Raw genomic sequence first — 21,090 nt, forward strand, 5'->3', positions numbered from 1 at the left:
CTTAGACTTAATAGAAAACCACCAGATAATTAACTCCTTGATCTAAAGGACTTGACAACTTGACCTGCATTTAGGAGAAAACATGGAATCCATCCAAACAGATAAAATCCAACTGAAATCTGCTACCAAACTTGCTGAATATACACTCTAGCCCGCACAATTGATTTCTTTTTTAAACATTTTTTTTTTTTTTTGGTCACTTAAAGAGAGAATTTTGAGGCAAAGTGACTTAATTTGAACTTACCTTGAAGATGCTTCCCCAGTAGATTTTTAAAAAGATAAAATTGCACCATTAATTAATTTTAAAACAAAGCTGGGTCGACTTCTGGCAGTTCCCTCGGTTTGGGCTGCTGTGAGCAATGTTCAAGGGTGCTGATGGGGGTGATTTAGTGTGCAAGGGGAAACCGCAGACATTTTTAAATATTAGAAGAAATGTAACTCACAAACTTCCGTTACAAGTCAGAATTCTCTGGGAGACTTACACATGGGTATGTTGAGGGCTTTTAGCTTAGGTTCATTATAATAAAGGCTGGCTAATCTATTCATAAAATGAGTCGGTTTATCCAAATACCAGTTTGGTTGATTCTCACCACTCCCCTACCCCCTTGAAAATAAAACTAGACCACTGATGGAATTCACTGCTGGTTTCGACTCCGGGATGACAGCCTCTATAACATCCCATGGAGAAAGGCAAAAGGATTAAATATATAGGATCCGGCTAGAACTTTAAATGGCTTTACAGCAGTGGTCTCAAACCAGATACACATTAGCATCAGCTGGGGTGCTTTTGGAAAATGGTGGTACCCAGGCCCTACCCCAGCCCAATTAAGCCAGACTCTGGGGCATGGGGCCTGGTATTAAGCATGCTAAGTGATTCTAATCATGTGGCCGGGGAAAGAATCACTGCCTTAGAATGCTAGTTGTATTAATGTTTCAAAAAGTTTAAACCTTCTAATTAGAACAAATCACAAAGCCAGCTCACCAAACAAGGTGCCCAGAAGCTTTGGGGTTAGTCTGAATCTTTACTTTGCCCGGCCTTTCTGATCTAGACTGGGAATTTTGGCTGCCACATGCCCCTGACCTCAGTCTGGTGTGTCCTGATGGGCTAGAGAAAGCCTAGTCTTTCTGACCCTTCCTCTTGCCAAAGTTTGGTATCCGATCTTGTCTGAGGAGAGACGTCTCACATTTCAGAGTACTGTCCTAAGGAGAGAATGCGGTGTTTCATCAGTTTATGAATGAGGTTGAGGTGCTGAGGGTCTTGGAAATCAGATGATGTTAATTAAGATATGACCGCTGGCGAGGTCGAATGTGAGGGTAAAATATTCAGCTGTGGGCAAAATTGCTTTCAAATGAGATCTTAACTGGATTACAACGATTGCTTAACTGTGTTTTACCAAATACAGGTATTTTCTTTTGTCCTTTAAAAATCTTGTTTCTTAGACCACTTTTCAAATTAAAATGCACATTAGTAGCTCTTTCAGGAGGAGTGTTATTACCTAGTTCCATCTTTGAGGAAGGCCTGAACTCTTCTTCCTAGTGGGTTGTCCACAAAGGGAAACATTCCATTCTTCATTTCTCCTGTTGAGATGGTAAACAGCCAGGTGATATTTTCTCAAACTGCCAGTGTTAAATGCCCTCTATGAGAGAGGGGAATGCCCAGTACCCCCTCCCCATGTCCTAGAGGACCTTCTTGGGAAGGAGTAGGGAAGGTGTACTGGACAGATGGGTCTCTTTGCATTCCTGTGACCCCGGCTTTCTCTTTATTTTTGTTCATTTACTGAAGGGCCAGGAAACACCAAGACATCCAAGCCCTCAGCTGTGCCTCCAGGCCCCCCTGTGTACTTGGACCTGTGCTATATTCCCAACCACAGCAACAGTAAGAACGTCGATGTTGAATTTTTCAAGAGAGTGAGGTCGTCCTACTACGTGGTGAGTGGGAATGACCCCGCTGCTGAGGAGCCCAGCCGGGCTGTCCTGGACGCCTTGTTGGAAGGGAAGGCCCAGTGGGGCAGCAACATGCAGGTAAGAGCTCCAGGACGGTGTCCGCACTGCACATGGAGCTGTGTCCAGAGGCAGAGGGGAAGGGATCATGTTTAATGAGGCACCATTATGACTGTGGATCCACATGAGGTACCCCGGGGGGTCTGCCACACATAAACTATCCTGAGGACAAAGTGGACTTAACACCCAGAAGGCAGTCTAAAAGTATTCTTGTTACCACCAGCCACCAGGGACTTGGAGGAAAGCCACTTTACCACCCTCAAGCATAATACATTTATCTGCAAAATGGGACCAAGATTACTTGCCCTTCACCCTAATATACCAAGAATATTAACCAATGTAACCAAGTGGTCATATTTCCATGTGATGCGGATAAGGACTTGTCTTTACTCCTTTGTGCTTCACAAGTAGACCAAAGCTTGGAATATGGCCATTTAGAAAATCAGCTGTCCAGTGAGATTCTGCAGGAGGAGCAGTGCTGAAAATGGTCCCTAGCAGGATACTCCCAACTCCCAAACGTCATAACTAGGCACGAACCACTCTTACTACTGTTTCAGCTATGGTTTTTGCTTATCTAAGTTTTCCTTATGGTCTTGTACAGTCATTTAGTAAACTGTGCTTGCATAACATTAAATAGAAATGCAGGTTGTTTCATCATATGAAATCTAATGAGAAACACCCAGTGGCCTCTTACTGAATACGAGGTGGAATTTTTACTGTTCAAGCCAGTGCCCGCCTACCCACCCAACTCCTCTGCCCCTAAGCACACACACAAATTAAAGATACAGATGTATGTATGTTCTTAGGATCAGTTATGTTAAAGGAAATACAAGAAATTCCACCTTAACCGAAGCACTTCTCTTAACACTAAAGAACTGAAAAACCGACGACTCATTGATAAACTAATTAGCGAGTGCTTTTGGTTCCAGTCTTCAGCTCCCCCAGAAGAAACTGATTTTTTGGCAGCTTTATTCTGGTTCCTAGAAAACGTTAAGTTGAAAAGTTCTTTGAATTTCCTAAGGACAATAGAAGATTTTTCTCTTTGCCCTTCTTTTTCTAATGGTCCAATTAATACCTCGCTGTTGTTCTGTTTGTTTTTCATCCGATTCCCGGCTCTGCTCTTTAGCAGCTGTTTTCTCTCTCCCTGCAGGTGACCCTGATCCCAACTCATGACTCGGAAGTGATGAGGGAATGGTACCAGGAGACCCATGAGAAACAGCAGGAGCTCAACATCATGGTTTTAGCAAGCAGCAGTACCGTGGTTATGCAAGACGAGTCCTTCCCTGCATGTAAGATCGAACTGTAACAACCAGGCCAGCCGCACCACAGGGTTTGAACTTTGTTTCCAGAAATTCTTCAGTTTGAAACCACCTTTTCTAACAAAAGTCAATTCACCTAAATAAGTCGCTGAACTGTTACCTGCCAAACGCTATATACTGTGTCATGGTGATACAAGTCACTAATATTTCTCAGTTTTTGCTGATTGCTAAGGGAAGTAGCAGTCTTCCCACACTAGGGTTCAAGTTACTGCAAAATTACCTACCCCAGTTCATCTCTGCTGAACATTTGGAAACCATGCACTAGCAAACCCAACTGATTTCTGCTAGGTAGAGGCATCTGTCTTAGAGAGAGAAAGAGAGAGAGAGCGCGCGCACGCACAAGAGAGGGAACGCAGAACAGAGAGAGAGAGAGAGAGAAAATGAGAAAGAAAAAAAGAATGCAAGAGGAGGAGATGTAATGGTAGAGAATGCTGGTGAGATACCAGAGAGAAAGAGAGAGCAGGGTGGGGCAGAGAAGAGAAAATAACCATTAGTTAGGTCTGCATTTTCTGTCTATTCTGTAGTTGGCATAGGCAAAGTGTGCAACTTGTGTCAGTCTGAGTCATCAAAAAGGGTCTTAATTTCCTAAAACAAGTTGGCTGGAAGAAAACGGAAAAGAACAAAATTTGTAATGAGGGCATGTGAGATTTTTCACGCCTTAATTAAGCTCCTTCAGTTTGAAGGCTGCACACTGACAAAATGTAGTGAGTGTAGACTGGACATGCAAGTGGTTTGAACCCCATTCAGAACTCTCAGACTCTTCAAACACACGAGTAGATTGATCTAAGGCATGCTCCCAGCATCTGTGCACCCAGTTAGTCCACTCTGAGTCAATTAACCTGCATGCGGAGACACCCAAGTCCACCCCGATAAACAAGCAAATACCAAAGCAGTTGGGAGTACATATGGTAGACAATTTGCCTTAGGAAGTGACTTGAATGTACAAAGATACTTGATGCACTTATTTTTTAATGTGAGACAGCGAGTTTATAAAACATCCGTGTAGGATTATAGATACTCCAGTTAAAGGAGCATGTGTGTGCGCGTGGGAGGGGTACTAGGAGCTTACCTGATTGGTGCAACAGTCTGATGCTGAGCATTGCGTGTTGAATACCACCTCAGGCCCCTCAGCCAAGCAAGTTGAGCCTTTCATAGCTTCTTTACTACTGCAAGTTCAAGATTGAAACGGCTTCTATGATCAGAACTGGGAAAACAGTGAATCTTAATGGTGGAAGAGGTTCTCAGCAAGTGTACAGTATTTAGCTTCCCTCGTCTTACATTGGCTTTTTTTTTTTTTTAATTTTCCATTAATTTCAGCATAATCATGGGAACAAGTGTACAGAAGAATTTTTTTTTTTAAGATGTGAGAACTTTTCATAGATGAACTTTTTAACAAATGTTTTCAGTTACAGGAAAATGCAGAGAAAATTTTCAAGTGACAGTCTTTTTTTTTTTTAAAGTGTTTCGTAAGACAAAAAAATGAATGTTTTTTGAAGTTCTGGTGAGATTGAAGTCTGATATTGCAGTAATAATATTTATTAAAAGCCCATCACTACCAGGAATAGTGATACCTCCCAGCCCTTGAGTCCCATAACAAAAATCTGAGTATGCCCTATCTTAGAGTGGGGGAGAATGGCTACTTTTCCAGGCCTTTACGAGTACATCACCCAGTGGTATCCTACGTACTTCTTTCAAGATCTTCAACCATGAGGTAAAAGAGCCAAGACAAGTTCAAAGAACCCTAGCAAAAATTTGCTTTGGGATTTTCTTTTTTGGAAAATAAACAAAAATACGTTGAAAACAAATGAGTTCCCAACTCCTACGGTTCATCACGTAGAGTTCAGAGATCATTTCCATCATTGTCATCATTGAACTATGAACCTGGGAAGCCAGATCATGAGTAAAACTGACGTTAAGTTTCAAGTTGCAGATCAACGCACCCAGTGTTCAGATGTGGCAAACTTTTCAGTGACAGCTGTGCTGGGCTCTGTCGAGTTGCGTCTCCTGCAGACTCTAAGATCTACGGAGTAGTCAACAATCACCTCGTTTTATTTTCTATGTTAGTTATTTATTTCAGAATTAACATTTTAGTTTATTTTTGTCTGATAAGTGTGTGTTTTGCACTGCTAACTACTATGAGGGTTTAAACAATGCTTCTTCCGGGTCCCTTCACCGAGGACCTAATGCAGTCTACTTAATGCTGTGAATTACATTTTTCAAATGTTTAATTTTTTAAAAAAATTAATATTCTATTTTTTTTTAGGCTTCTCTAGAAATGCAGCTTTTATTTATTACCCTATTTCTTTGAAGTCCTTAAGAACAACGCATTGATTTAGGGTACAAAAAAATGAGCACACGATGGAAAACACATTGTGACAAAAAAGGATTTCAGTGAGTATAAACTCACCTACTTAAAAGTTATTTTAAGAGACAACCTAAGATACTCAAGATGATTATTTAATAATTAGTTGTTAAGTTGGTTCACATGATGCATTGTTAGAGAAACAGATTTCCAGCCTTCTTGCCAAATCCAGACCTCTGGTTGATTTTTCTTTGACAGAAGATGGAATTATTTTCCAATTTCCCAAATTAAATTTATTTAACATATACATTATTTTGCTTTAAGAAAAAAACCAAACATTTTAGGAAAATTATAGCCAGTCTTCAATTATAACCATTCTATCCCACTCCTTTTTTTTTTTTTTTTTTCCTTTTCTTTTTTGCTATGGAATTTAATGGAAAAAATATACAAAAGCTGTCACTGGTCAGCTGGCTCTTTTTCCTATGAAATAGATCAGTACCTTTCTCCATCCACTGTTCTCAGTGATGACCACAGAGCCTGAATATAACAGGAACACCAATATTTACATTACAGGTTGCTCCTGTCCTTCCAGACACCTTTCCTACCTGTGTGACTAACCTAATTTTGCTAGTTTCATAAATACACAATTAGTTTAGTAATAGCCATCACAATGTACCATGTACATTCATGGTGAGAGCTAAAGATTGACACAGACTTCTAGGAGCTTTATTCATACTGATTACTTAATCCAATTGTATAGATTGAATATTTGCGTGAAAGGGATTAACACTCTGTTTAAATGATGGGATTCCATCGAGATAGCACTCATGATCATGAACTCTTTGGTAGTATTCTTAAAATTCTACAGAGACTAAATGTTAGAGATGATCCTCCATTTTCAATTTTAACTAATTCTATCCCCTTTCTCAAAACCCAATCCCTGTGCATGCTTTCTCAGTCTTGTGGTGGGGCTGGATACAGTGACTGACCCTCCCCCCCTTCCCAACCCTTAAATGCCATTTTCCATGGTGTTCCAAAAAAAAAAATGTTTTTTTTTTTTCTTAACCTTACATATCATAGTGAATGGTTTCCCCAGTGTATATGAATGTTTTAAGTGTCTCCAATAGCTTACACAGTTTAGGAGCTTTCCAGTACTCATTTAATAAGATTTAATCATTTGCTAATGGAAATTTTACCACTTCCCATTTTCCCTGTTACCAAATTTCAGCTCTCAGGAGCTGCTCTATAATTCTGAAATTGCTTTTCTTGCCTCTTTAGTCACCTGTCACAGGAGGTTCTTGCTCAGTAATGACATTGTGAGTTAGATTAATAACTTTTTTTTTGCGCTTCAGATTTAGAAGAAAAGACCCTGTTTCCATCTGAAAGGAACTGTAAGCAAGCTTTTATCTTTTAACCAACTGAACAACACACCAAAAGCAGCCTAGGGGATGAGCATTTCTTTGAAAGCAATTAGGTTATTCACCTGGTATTAAAACTATTTACTATGAAAAAAATAAATCTGTGACTTTAATTTAAAAGGCAGCATCAACAACTGAAAAGGAAGGGAAGAAATAAATAGCTTCTCTGCACTCATTTGGAGCTCCCCAAAAAAGGAGCCATCGAGATGGGGCATCAAGACCAGGGCTGCCCTTTTCAGAACGCCCCTGCGGCACTGAGTCAGGCTTTCGGCGCTGCATGCAGCCCTTCTCCTTCCACCCTGGAAGGACATGGTCTTGAGCCTGGCTGAGAAGCACCTCCCACTCCTCTCTCTTGTTCTGAATGGTGTTTGTGTCAGTCTGCAGCTGTGTATGGTATTATGTCTTATAATCCTGCATCACTTCTATCCTATCCAGTCATATCTAATGTAGAAAATTAGTTTCCAGTGAAAGTAATATGTAGTGCTTTTATGATATTTGTGTGCAATATCCCCTCTTCCATTGAGGATATTTGATGTAAAAGAAAAAAAAAACACCTCAGTTCCACAATAAAATACAAAAGTGGCAAAAGTTGGTGTGTGTGCTGTGCTGTCTTTTGTCGTGTGTTACTGAGTTGGGTGCGTTGGGGGGCTGGGGCATGTGTGGTGGGTTCATTCACGAGGGGTGATTGTGTTCTTTTCAGAGTGGGCTCCCTGGCTTTTGGTAAACCGCTGAGAGGGCCCTGCTACTATTTCTACAACTGTTGTCTCATTATCCTTTGTAGCCAAGCCCTAGAGGACCTTGGGGTCTAAGGACAGAAACCGGAAGATCAGAGAAAGAGTTAAAATTACTGCTTAAAAAGAAAAAGTCAACAGAGCAGTGCATCTGAAGGAGTATATTGGGAGGGTTTCCTACTAAATCACAATATAAACCAAAAACCAGGTTTTAATCTTAGCTCTGCCACACCTGGCTGTGTGACCTCAGTCACTTCAACCGTCCGGAACTCCCTTACCTGTAAAATGAGAGGATTTGACAAGATGGTCAAACTGGATGATCCCTCCTAGGGCTGACTTTCTGGGGCTCTACAAAGCCATCGCACTCGGTCATTATATCCAGTACGTTATCTCCTTTTTGGTTTCTTGCTCAGTTACAGAGTCAGCTCTATATAACATAATATGCTGTGGCTTGGAGTCACACCTAGGAACTAAAAGTTTTTTAGGAAAAGTGATGATAAATAATAAAAACAAGAAAAAAAGGAGGCATTCTCCTCAATCATTCAATGATTATTGTACCTTTACTCTATACCCAGCAGTGGGTAAGACCATGGGGGTTTAAAGGTGAGCAAAACATAAGTCCTGCCCCTAACTGAACGCGGTGACTGGACTCCCAGAATCCAAGGATGAGTGAAGGTGACCATAGGAAAAGCACCAGAAATGATGTCTAAACTGAGACTGTGTGTGTGTGTGGTGTGTGCGTGCCTCAATTCCCTCCACAGAAGACGTGCCCACAGAGTGATCAACAGACCTCCAGTACCTGGTCTTGTCTGTCCTCAGAGATGGTCCTTTGGCCTCAAAAGGCCCCTGCAGCCTGTCTGAAGTCATAATAATGTTTCTCTGTCACAAACACACCTTTTAATCTTACACTGTGCTTCCAAGCCATGGGGCTGGTCGACCGGTCCCATTAGAAGTCACTGTGTACCAGAAGGCATTCTGAAATCCCTCCAGAAATTAAAGGGTTAAGCGTGTGAGAACTCAGGGTGGGAAATAATCGCCAAGAGATTTTGATTACATCTGTCAGATTAAATTTAAATAAGTTGTTTTCTATTCCACTGCCAAACTACTCAGTTCCAGGAAGTCTTTCTGGCCTGAACACAGGGTGACCAAGCATCCTGCTTTGCCCAGGACTGCCCTGGTTTCAGCACGGGACGTCCTGTGTCCCAGGAGACCCCCTCAGCCCCAGGGAAGCCCCACAGTTGACCATACCTGAACCCCTCCGTGTGTTTCTATCCCACTCCCTCCGGACCGAGCATGGTGGAGATGGCGACAAGTTCACCTCCTTCCAGCTGGTCCTTTTGCACTTTGAAGGTAGCTTTTCTTCAGTTTCTGTTTTCCTGTTTTGCAGGCAAATCAACAAAGTTCTGTTAAGGTACTATGACTACATTTTCTTTCTCTTTATAAATGTATTGCTCACTCTAGATGCTTCTCTGTGTCCCACAATGACCTTTCAACACACACTTGACTCATGAATTCTTGGGTCTCTTGCATAATCCTGGATCCCACCATTTCCTCTCTGGTCTTATATTGTACGTCTTAGAAATTCACTGGAGCCATACAGGCAGATTGAGTTTTGGTCACAGTCAGTTCCTTTAATGTGAGCAGTTCTGGCTAATTCTCTGGGGGTTACTGGCAGTGTTTTCACAGATGATGGAACATCATTACGAGGCCACGTTCATGGGGTAATACCCCCTAAAAAGTAGGCACAGTTCTAGTTCATGGCTTCGACTATCCCCGACTCAAACCAGTAATGCATGTTACTTTAATGCAGCCTCATGGATTTAAATGCTATGTGTCAACTGATGACTTTTACAATTTGTATCTCCAGTCTGTACCTCTTCTCTGATCTCCAGACTCATATATTCAGCTGTCCATTAAAAGCTCCATTCGGATGTGCAGCAGGGACCTTTAAAACATCCCAAATCAAATTTAACATGCCCTCAAATAAATCCCTGGTCTCCCCTGACTGCCTCTCCTTTTAGGCTTTTCCACCTCAGTAAATGGTACACACATCATTCCAGTTGCTCACGTCAAAAATCTTGGCCCGTCAGCCAATCTGCTGGCTCCACCAAGACACACCCAGTCTAACCCCTTCTCCTCACGTTCACTGTTAATACTGCTGTGCAGGCCAGTCATTTCTCCCCTGCATAACTGCAGTAGCCCCCTAACTGGTCTCCTGTTTCCTGTCCTTGCCCTCCAAGTATCTGCACATAGCAGCTAGGCTAGAGTAATCCTCTAAAAATGTTAGGTTATACCATGCCATCCAGTGCTCAAAACCTTCAAATGGGTTCTCACCTCAGAGTAAAAGCCAACGTCCTTACTAATGGGCTGGCGGCCTTCACCACCCGTCCTTTCCTTTTCCCCTCGTCTCCCTGGCCTCAAATCCCGCTGCTGTGCGCCATGCACAGTCCGCTCCAGCCACACACACGGGCCTTCCTCGCACACTCTAGACACACTTCCCTCCAGGGCCTCAGCACTGGTGTCTTTGTCTACCACGCTTTTCCCCAGGTGACTCCATGATCCTCAGCCTCATCCATGTGGGTCTTTTTTCAAATGTCATCTTCTCAGGAAGGCCTTCCCTCACCGCCCTGTGTTAGGCTGCAACCTCCACCACTTAACAAGAACTCTCTTCCCCTCTTCCTTGCTTTGTCTCTGTATCATGTATCACCACGTGACATGTTATATACTTATTAGGTGTCTCCTTCCGTAGACTAGAAACACCACGAGGGAAGGGATCTTAGTCTATTTTGTTCCCTTCTGTATCCTCAGTGACCATTTTAACCATTCCTGACACACACTAGATGTTCAATTAATATTTGTTGAATGATTGAACGAATGAATGAACGTACCTAGTCCCAGGTTAGCACGGTGATCATAGGGGGTAGTTGTTTGAAAGGGGCTTTGCAATCAGACAAGCATGGGTTCAAGCACTGTCCTTGCCACTTATTGTGTGGCCCTAGGCAATTCACATAAGTCTCAGTTTTCTCCTCTGCAAAATGAGGGTAATAATCCCTGCCCTGAAGGGTTGCTGTAAGGATTAGAGAGGATTTATTTAATTAGGATTAAATTACGTAGGAATGGGCATTCACAAAGAGCAGTTGTTAAATATAATTTGTGTAATCAAGATGGGTACATGATTGCTTGTGAACCAGATCTGGGAAAACGCTGACACCCAACAGTGGCCCAGCAGACTGTCACTGGAGGAAACTTAGCGGGCATTCTTGCAGAGTCTATTCCAGAGACTATCTTAGGCATATTAACCTCGGCATTTTAAGAATTAAAATGTTGAACTCTGCAGAGATGAAGCATCATGGAAACCAAAAGGGCAAGCAAAGTCTCTTACCACTGGGTATATCAGAGGACGTAATGTCCCTTTTATAAATCCTTAATAAACCTTCCCCAAAGTCCCTGATCTAGCATTTAAAGCCCATAATGGAATTTATTTTCAGACACTTCTTTTTAAAGAACAAACCATTTTCTGAACATGTCCAGCTCAGATCTGGAATCATCACATTCATGTATAATAAACACAAAACCTAAGTGTCACTCACTGTTTTCTTTTAAACAAAGATCCTGGTGGTAACTGCCACACTGTCAGGGGCGTTGCCACCATCCTTTGTTTGGACTTCCTTGTTACCATACAGGTAATAACATCCTCATAGCAGCATGCAATGTCAGTGAAAAGGCCAAATCAATGAAGAAAGAAAAGGTTATGTTCAAGTGAAGAAGTTGTTATTTAGAATAAAAGGCAACTTTTCTGACATAACTATGTTTGTTAAAAAGTACTCCTTTCCCCATTTTCTAAAGTAACATTTAAAAATTTATCGTTTTCAGTTTGAAAAGTTCAGCTCTGAAGGTTATGAACAATCTTTTGATGAAAATGCAGTCACACCACATTTTTCTGCTTTTATGATCCACTAAAGCCAAAACTTCATCCCTTCCTCAGCCACACGACTGGGTGCAATGGTGTCGGGTTCCTCTGACTCAGGGGAGGAAGCAGCTTCATCGTGGAACTCAAGACTCCTGGCTCCAGCTACATACCCCCAGGTAGCAAATCATATAAATCACAGACAGCCTACGGACTGGGAGAAACTATTTGCAAATGATGCGACTGACAAGGGATTAATTTCCAAAATATACAAACAGCTCACACAATTCAATAACAAAAAAACAAACAACCCAATCAAAAAATGGGCAGAAGATCTAAACAGACATTTCCCTAAAAAAGACATACAGATGGCCAAGAAGCACATGAAAAGATGCTCAACATCGCTAATTATTATAGAAATGCAAATCAAAACTACAATGAGGTATCACCTCACACCAGTCAGAATGGCCATCATCAAAAAGTCTGCAAACAATAAATGCTAGAGAGGGTGTGGAGAAAAGGGAACCCTCCTACACGGTTGTTGGGAATGTAAATTGGTGCAGCCATCATGAAGAACAGTATGGAGGTTCCTTAAAAAACAAAAGTAGAGTTACCATATGATCCAGCAATCCCACTCCTAGGCATATATCTGGAAAAACTCAAATTCGAAAAGATACATGTACCCGTGTTCACAGCAGCACTATTTACAACAGACAAGACATGGAAGCAACCGAAGTGTCCACTGACAGATGAATGGATAAAGAAGATGTGGTACACACACACACACACACACACACACACACACACGCACAATGGAATACTACTCAGCCATAAAAAGAATGAAATAATGCCATTTGCAGCAACATGGATGGACCTAGAGATTATCATACTAAGTAGAATAAGTCAGACAAAGACAAATATGATATCACTTACATGTGGAATCTAAAATATGATACAAATGGACTTGTTTACAAAACAGAAACAGACTCACAGACAGAAAACTGAAGGTTACCAAAGGGGAAAAGGGCCGGGGGGGATAAAGTAGGAGTTTGGGATTAGCAGATACAAACTACTATATATAAAACAGATAAAGTCCCATTGTATAGTACAGGGAACTATATTCAATATCTTGTAATAAACTATAATGGAAAAAATATATATATATCTGAATCACTTTGCTGTACACCAGAAACTAACACAACATTGTAAATTAACTATACTTGAATTAAAAAAAGAAAAAAAATCATATAAATCACCATTTATCCTTTTCCATATGGACTTTTTTGAGGAAGGATAACGGCCCACCCTCTATCACTGCATATTTTATACTCATATACAGTTAGACAAGAAACAACTAATGTACATCACTGCAAAAATTCCTGTGGCTGCCTGGCTCGTATACCCTAGACCAGGGTTTGTAAGCTTGGCACCACTGACATTTTGGACCAGATAGTTCTTTGTTATGAGGGCTGCCCTATGCACTGTAAGAGGTTGAGCAGCATCCCTGGACTAATATGTTATTTCATTCAGAGTGAAAAAACAACTTTGATAAACCAGTTTTCAAGGCCTCTGACTACTTGTAAAATGGACAAATTTCCCACACACATATCTGATGTCCACAGCCAGCTAGAAGGTATGAAAACAAAAGGCAAAGTTTGGTGCCAAGGCAACACAGCCCCAAGAAGAGGAGAGCAAGGTATGTGTACCTCATCATTGTTTTTTCTTCTTCTACTACTCTGCCTTTTTCTTCTATTTCTTCTTCCTTTTTTGGTGGAGGAGCGGGGGATGCGCAGGGTGGATGTGGGCTGTTCATTCCAGTTCAACTTAATTTCTCTTGAACACCTACTTTACACGACTCCATGGGGAAGAAGAGGACCATCTCTACCCCAAGACAGCTTGAGACAGACCCATGTGACTAACTAAAGCACAAAGCAGGTAATGATGATTTCCCTTCATTAGAGCTTTCCCATCTCTGGGCTTGAAGTGCTCTTCCTGTGAACACCCATATATCACTTTGTGTCTCTAATGATACTTTTTGGTTTATCAAGGGCAGGGCTTTTTCAACCACTCCATTATTATATCAAGAGGAAGGTTCAAGATACATCAAAAGGCGCCTTTTGCTCAGTAAATTAACCATCATGCATGAAACATGATAGGTGCATATGTGCCTGCCCCCTCTCTCTCCCTAGAATATAAGTTATTTGAGGGTAGGGTCTATCGTTTACTCGTCTGTGTAAACTCAGCAGTTCTTAGTACGGTGCCCAGCATACAGTATGTGCCACACAGAGGCCTGTGAGCGCAGGAAAGCAGCGCCAGAACAGAGACAGACTGTGTGCTGTAGTCACCAAGCTTCTAAGGGAGTGATCAGTGCTGCTAAACAGAGCAGAGGGGAAAGAATCATTGCAGTTGGTATGCAGCAGAATGAAAGCCAAATTCTCAGGGTCTAATGAACCAGCAACGAACCAGTAAGTGGGGATACCCTTTTAAGAAGTTTGGAGACAAAAGGAAGGAGGGACAGGGTAGGAGCTTGACTGATGGCAGGATAAAGGCTTTTTTGTTTCTAAAAGGGAAGGAAGTCTTGAATAAGATTGCAGGCTTGGAAGAAGAAATCGGTAGAGACGATGCAAGATAGAAAGAGAAGATGGCTCTGGAACAGGCAGGTAGGTAAGGAATCAGGTCACAAGTGAAGAGCCTAACCTTGGAAAGGAGGGCGGGGACACCTATCACTTTGAAATAGAAGGGATGATGGAGAGAATAGGTAAGGAGAGAGCTGTTAAGGTAGAAACAAGGGAGACTGAGGTTGTATTATGTGACCTAAATTTTCTTGATAAAGCAGGAGGCAGGAACATCTGCTCACAGCTCTGGGGGGCAAGGGTCTAGGGCTTAAGCAGACCCAATAGAGAAGCTATTGAGGTAAAAACGAGAGTCAGTAAGAGAAATGAAAGAACTACTAAGTTGAAGAGGACAGCTGTAAATCTGTAGAGGGATCAGCCTGACATTACAACTTTGTATGTCAAACTTAGTGGGTCAGAAGCAAGGAGACAGAGAACAAGTGGCGGTGTGTTTGTCTCCTAGGGCTGCTGTAACAAAGTACCCCAAACTGAGCGGTTTAAAAAAGCAGAACCGGAGGCTAGAAGTTCAAAATCAAGCTGTCAGCAGGGTCACTCTCTCTTTGGTGGCTCCAGGAGACAATCCTTCCTTGCCTCTTCTGGCTTCTGGTGTTGGCTTGCAATCCTTGGCTTGTGGATGCACCACTCCATTCAGGTAGCCATCTTCTCCCCGTGTGTCTTCACCTTGTCTTTCTTCTGTATCTATCTTTTGTCCAAATTTCTTTTTATAATTTGATTTTAATTTGATTATCTTTGTAAAGACCTTATTTCCAACTAAGGTCAGATTCTAAGGCATTGGGGTCAGGGCTTCAACTTATTTTTTTCTTGGTGGTGGTGGGTGGACACCATTCAACCCATAACAGGTGGCTCCAAGGATACAGGTCCATGGACAGCAAGCGGGCCTGGATAAAGGGAATGAGAAGAAATTAGAGATGCATCAGTGGGATGGCCAACCACGGGGCCAGGACTGGAAGGAAGGCAAGCAGGGTCTGAATTCTGGAGATCGAAGGTTTGAGCGACAGGGTAAAGGCTTAGAGTTTGCAGGCAGAAAGTCCAGGGAAGAGCTGGTTCAGCAGGAGTCACATGATGAGAGAAAGGGAAGACTGGGAGAATGCGACTTCAGACTGTAAGATCTTGGATTAGTGATACGAGACTGGAGGTCTGGCTGTGACTATGGTAGGTCAGCTAGAGGGAAGGTCATCTGTTACAGTTCAGGTCATGCCCAGAGGCCAGGGTACTGACAGCAGTTTCTCCATCCACGTGGAAGAAATACAGACAGTGATATTAGTGAAAACACCAAGGACAACTGTGGTCAGCTCTCATCATTGAGGAGGGTGGTAGGGTATCCATCCTATAGCTGAGGGGAGGAGAGCCTGAGGAAAGGGGAGTAGATGGTGGGGAAAGACTCTCAAAGGGAAGAGTTCCTGAGAGAGATGCGGGCACACGTGTGGAAGAAGTCTGAGAAGTGGAGAGCTTGGAAACTCCTGCTGGGCAGCAGCACGGTGAAGTGGTCTCTTGAAGCCTGGAAGTAAAGTGCCACAGGCACAGACAAGGAGGAAAATGCAGGCAAAACTATGAGCTGAAATATCAACCAGATGCTTCATGTGTGATGGCTGTTAATTTACTGAGCAAAAGGCGTCTTTTGATGTATCTTGAACCTGCCTCTTGATATAATAAGGGCTGAAAAAGTCCTGCCCTTGATAAACCAAAATGTCAGAACCAACTTTTGGTCATGACCCTCTTCCTAAGTAAGACTCAGGCCCTGTGTTGGACACTGACTGCAGGTATGTACGGAGGGAACACGCAGGGTGAGAAGCCGTGTGAGCCTCACCCACATAAGTTACTTAGTTTCAGTTTCCTCATTCAAAAATAGGGTAATAGTAGCTCCCTCATAGGGTTGCTGGAGCTCAGAGAGTCCTGAACACAAGTTAGTGGTTGTGGTGATTATTATTATTACAAATGCCACAGTCTACTGGAGAAGGAGGGTTGAAAATACGTTGCTCAAAATCATAGTGACTATAATGACGATGAAACTCCCGACTTCTCCCTCCCTTCCCCCAAAGATGAAGAATACACCAAAATGATCCTAGAACGTTTATTTCCACAGGTTCTTGATACAAAAGCACAATCCTGCATAAAAGTATACCACTACACATAAGGACAAAATTACACAGCAAGCAAGAGTGGCCCCTGACCCCTTCCACAGAGGAACCCCAGAGAGAAATTTTCCACCTCCTGACAGTTTTACAGTCACTCATGTCTTCTACGCACTGCAAGCCCCATCCCATCTCTCATTTTCTCCAACTTCTAACTGAAACTTGTGTTCACAAATTGTATGTGTGTTCATGTGTGTACACAGAAGGCTCACTTTACCTACTTGATGAGGAGCTGAGACAATGCTTTGTAAGAAAGTTACCCCAACGTGATGGGGAGTCAAGCCACGGAAGCTTCAGAGCTAGGGCTAGCTCTCTCCTCAAAAGCCCTTACATGCTAAAAATGCCACTGGAGGTCCCTGAAATTTGAGGGCCAGTAGGTCTTGTGTTTGCTCCCATACTGGACTTCTCCCAGTTCAGGTGTGGGAGGGGAAAGTGGGGATGTGTGGGCATCCCATACCCAGCTCAGGCTGAGAGCTTGCACGCGAGAGGAGACTAGGGGACAAGGTCTCAGGATCTGCAGGTGGCCTTGGCTGGGGACACAGAGACCATTCAAAAGTTTGTGCTTGAGACCAGATTCTTCAGTCACGGCTTCTCCCACCACCATCGCTAGGTATCAGGAATTTTCAGTCTTCACAATTGATCCCTGTCCCCCAAGAACTCCAGTATAAGCCTCGAGAGCCCTTATTTAAGGTATTTAGCTGGTGGCTTCAGTCTCACCATTTGCCACTTTCATGGTTCCTTCCACAGCCTTCTTGGCATCCGGGTGGGTGGTCACATGGCTTGACATGTGAACAGCGTGGCTTCTGCACCTTAGGGGGTCTGCTTTAAGAACAGGAGAAGGCGGATGCATGCAGGACACTGAGGCTGCCCGCATGGTCACTATGGACCCTGAGACGGGCTCCTGTGAAGTTGCTGTGGCCCCTGCGGGGCCTAATTAGGCAGATGCCTTTGCCGCTCTTCGAGCCCTCTGCTCCTGCTTGGCCCTCTCCCGCTGCTCCTGTTCCCTCTGCATCAAATGTACCCAGTCCAGGTGCCACCGCTGCAGCCTCTGCTCATAGGCAGCGATGTCTTCTGCTTCACAGGTAGGGAGCTGCTCCTTGACAAGCTGGGTGGTCAGGGTCCAAAGGCTTTCTGACTCAACTTTGCCCAGAGCGTGTAGCTTAGAATGTAAGGCCTATTGGAAACAAAGGAAAAAAAAAAAATAAAAAAAGAAAAAAAAAAAAGATGTGGGAGGGGCAGGTAGGTAAAGAATACAAAGAGGAAAAGAGAAGAGGTTAAGTCACTTACAAAATCTCCACACATTCTGCTCACAGGAGAAGGTACTTTATTGGGAGCCTGTCATGCTGCCTTTCATCCAGGCACTCTTAGCTTTTGCTCTTTTTTTTAAATTTCAGCCCAGCAATTCTGCTAAGATGCACCACATGTCATTTCTTCCCCTTCACTCACAAATGGTAAATGGAACTCCATATGCTGTGACTCCCTGTGTAATTTCTTGTTTTAGACCACAAAGACTGCACAGGAAAAGAAACCTTCATTTCCATTCTGACCTGCACCAAACCAAGCAGCAAACTCCAAGAACAAAGAACCCTAAGAAGGAAACAAAATGGCAGAAGCAGCTGATAAAATGGAGCAAGTTCATCCATAGCTTTTCCTTTAGAATTACTGGGATAAATGTTTGCCTAACCAGTATTCCTTTCAACAGATGGAATTCATGTCAACGCTTTCTTACTAACGGCAAGCTAAACAGCTCCCATGAGTGCCTGCACTATTGTAAGCCGCCACGTGCTGTGCTTCACTGCAGGTCAGCCTTGACATCCCGACTACTTATGGCTCCATCTGAAACGGCAGCTCGATTTGGCCGGTATTGTATTTCTGGAGAAGTAAAGTACTAAAAACACTAATCTACTTAAGTGCTTCAAGATGCAGATCACCAGAGACCCACTTATGGCCCCAGACTTAGCATATATGACACACCCCATGTTCCACAAAACAAATGCAATTTACTGGCGCACGTGATGAGGCCTGCTCTAACAGCAGGGGCTGGGAGGTAGGAAAGGTCCATTGGCTTCAAGGAGTGGCCAGACGTCTGGTGTGACAGGTCAGTCATAAAAATGAGCCCTAAAAGGATTACCTGGGACTAATAAAAATCAGGCACAAGGAAGAAAAGGAAGCGTAAAATGAGAATTCTTTCTTTCTGATATCACTTCCCACCTGGTTTGAGGCCAAGGGGACAGCTTGGGACACCAGAATAAGGACTCAACTCTGAGTCAGCAAACTTGTATTCAAATCCAAAGTCAGTCACTTATGGACTAGGTTCCCTCAACCTTGGTGTCATGTAACACAGGAAGAGCAGTATCTACCACCCAGGTGAGGATAAAGGAAACGCAGTAGTGCCTAACACACAACTAGCAGTCAAGGAATATTGGTCTTTTTTTTGGTGAATTAAAAAAAAATGCATTGTGGAAGAGTGAGGGCTGAGAATTTAATGCTGGCACAGATTTCTATTCTCTGAGATTAAATATATAAGCAATAAGGAAAAGGTGGTAATTTTTAAGAGTCGTGGGGCAGCCTTGGTCAATATGAACATGGTAAATGATAATCTATGGGGCTAAGCAGATTTTTTGCTTTTTAGCTTTTCTAAATCTGCAAAGTTAAGAGGGAAGAACAGGTATGTAAATTCTTAACCTAGCTGCTAATTCTCCGTGTACCCTGAAAACATCGATTAACCTTCCTTTTTCAGTTTCTAAATTATAAAAAAGGGAAGTTGAGCAATTACCTTATAGAAGTACTGGGAAAAACAGCTACCAAAGGTATTAGGCTCCTCCTTAGAACAAGGGGAAATAGACTTCCCACGGCTGGTTCAATATAATTACTGCAAAGATGTCAATGTAATACTCTGGCAAAGTATACATCCCTCTGCACCAAAAGGACACAATGGGTTGGCTGGGAGGGACGGGAAGGTTTTCTGCTTCACACAATGAATTCTCCTTCAGGCAGCAATTTTTTTGTTTTTTTTCGTTTTGTGCTAAATAGATGAGAAACACAGCAAGGAAGAGACCAAGGGCTTAAAATCGGAACATGGCTCTTCCTCCCTGACTCTGATCACAGAGCATTTTCCGACGTACAGTTGAAAGCTACCAAAGGCAGTCTGAGTGCTCAGGGCTGTCCTGAAACCTGTAGAAACCTGTTTACACCATCCACGTAGTCCAGAGAGCCATTTCCAATGGCCCGAGTGCACACCACAAAGCCGAGCAAGAGAAGATGCCTGCATTTCATCTTCATCATATTCAAACGCGGCTTTGTGATTTCTACCTGGGTTTCCGGTGATCAAGCAGGTTCAATGCAATATGGAGAAATGACCAGATCCTCTTCACCCAGGGCTGAAGTCAGGTGCTTGCTATGAGAAGGCAAACTATTACCCACCCATCAGGCAGACGTCAGGGATGAGTAGCGGGTAATGACACGCTGCCTCAGGAAACAAAACTGTGACCGATTCGCTCAAGTATGAAAAGGAGCATAAAAATTCCATTTGTTTCTTTTAAGACCACTTCCTGTGTGAAGCAATAACAATGTGATTGTTATTGTCAGTTTTTAATGCCCTTGTGTGTGACGTTGATGAATGAAGGGATTGCTGGTCTATCACCACGGCAGAGAAGCATGCTTAATGCACAGCTGAGAGGGACTCAATTCTGCTACAACTCACCTCAAATCGTTCCAGGTAACGGGGAAGCTTGGACTGTTCCGTTTCCTCCACGTCCAGCTGCTCCACCAGTTCTTCTGACCTCTGGGTCTTCTCACCTTCTTGGGGCTGGTCCTCTGAAGACCCTTGGGCCGGAGCGGTCAGAGCCGCCTTCAGCGCTCTGTCCAGCACATCGAGCTGCGGAGCAGAAAGGCGGGCAGAGATTAAACATCCTGTGGCCCTGAAAGCACTGGAAAGGGAGGCTGGAGAAGGGAAAGGAAGGGAAACCTGGGATCTAAATTATCGCGAGAAGAGTTCTCTTATCAAATTACAGGGAACAGAAATGGTTATATAATTTTACACTAGAAACACCCTGTCCCGTGGCATGAACACTTAGTACAAAACGAATGGAACAATAAGCAAGCTCAGAATTATCTGTATAAGTGAATCAACACAGCAGTTTTTGATTTCACTTCTAATCACCCAGGTAGGAATCCAAGAATTATGCTTGATGGGCACTGAAGTACCACCCCTTCCATGTTTTTCTTCCTCAATTGCTTTGGAATTGGGAGAAAGGAAAAGAAAAACCACTACAGACCACAACCAAAATGGGCCACTTTGAATGCATGGTAAAGCCTCTGAATCTAGGCAGGGGCCTTCTTCAGAGAAAAATTTTAGCTCATAGAGTATCCAGAGATTAGGGATCAGTCAATTTATATAAGCTGCTGACAAAGACCAGATAGACATACATGAAATTTATTTTAACAGGTAATTTCTATGGCTTAGAAAGTAAATAAACTATAAAACGGAAGGTTTCTTTTTGTTTTGACCCCTCTCCCCTACCACTTTCATTTTGGGGCAACTTCCCTCGACCCTCAGAGGGCCTAATCATCAGAGATGGGACAGAAACAACCTCAAGGCTAGCATTAGCACCTGCATGGATACCGATTAATTCTGTCCATGTTACT

At 42.9% G+C, this 21,090-nt stretch overlaps 2 protein-coding genes and 1 long non-coding RNA gene across 7 annotated transcripts in view; 1 reads left to right on the plus strand and 2 right to left on the minus strand.

Moving 5' to 3' along the window:
• The window catches only part of MAP1B (microtubule associated protein 1B), a 99,622-nt gene extending 92,007 nt beyond the window's left edge, over positions 1 to 7,615 (plus strand). For 2 of the 4 annotated variants that reach the window (XR_003680935.2, XR_003680936.2), the window contains 4 exons: positions 1,784 to 2,022; positions 3,152 to 3,290; positions 5,584 to 5,711; positions 6,975 to 7,615. Coding sequence is in view for 2 of the 4 variants with exons in the window: in XM_028492964.2 (XP_028348765.1) it covers positions 1,784 to 2,022; positions 3,152 to 3,290; positions 6,975 to 7,036 (440 nt within the window). In the remaining 2 variants the exon portion in view is untranslated. Of the gene's footprint in view, positions 1 to 1,783; positions 2,023 to 3,151; positions 5,712 to 6,974 lie in introns of those variants that run through there. The other 2 variants (XM_028492964.2, XM_007104477.4) reach the window with 2 other exon arrangements.
• Positions 6,828 to 9,739, minus strand: LOC114486727 (uncharacterized). Its single transcript, XR_003680937.2, has 2 exons — positions 9,020 to 9,739; positions 6,828 to 8,241 (listed from the first exon to the last, which is right to left on the minus strand). It is a non-coding gene; the product is annotated as an uncharacterized lncRNA (long non-coding RNA).
• A 3,634-nt stretch (positions 9,740 to 13,373) lies between these two features.
• MRPS27 (mitochondrial ribosomal protein S27) overlaps positions 13,374 to 21,090 on the minus strand; it is a 94,726-nt gene continuing 87,009 nt past the window's right edge. The window contains exons 10-11 of one of the 2 annotated variants that reach the window (XM_028492965.2): positions 20,147 to 20,320; positions 13,374 to 15,189 (exon numbers count right to left, since the gene is read on the minus strand). In XM_028492965.2, coding sequence (XP_028348766.1) covers positions 15,097 to 15,189; positions 20,147 to 20,320 — 267 coding nt within the window. In that variant the 3' untranslated portion in view covers positions 13,374 to 15,096. Of the gene's footprint in view, positions 15,190 to 16,104; positions 17,618 to 20,146; positions 20,321 to 21,090 lie in introns of those variants that run through there. The other variant, XM_024119703.3, reaches the window with a different exon arrangement.

This window comes from Physeter macrocephalus, chromosome 8 (genome assembly GCF_002837175.3).
Source record: "Physeter macrocephalus isolate SW-GA chromosome 8, ASM283717v5, whole genome shotgun sequence".
Lineage (NCBI taxonomy): Eukaryota > Metazoa > Chordata > Mammalia > Artiodactyla > Physeteridae > Physeter > Physeter macrocephalus.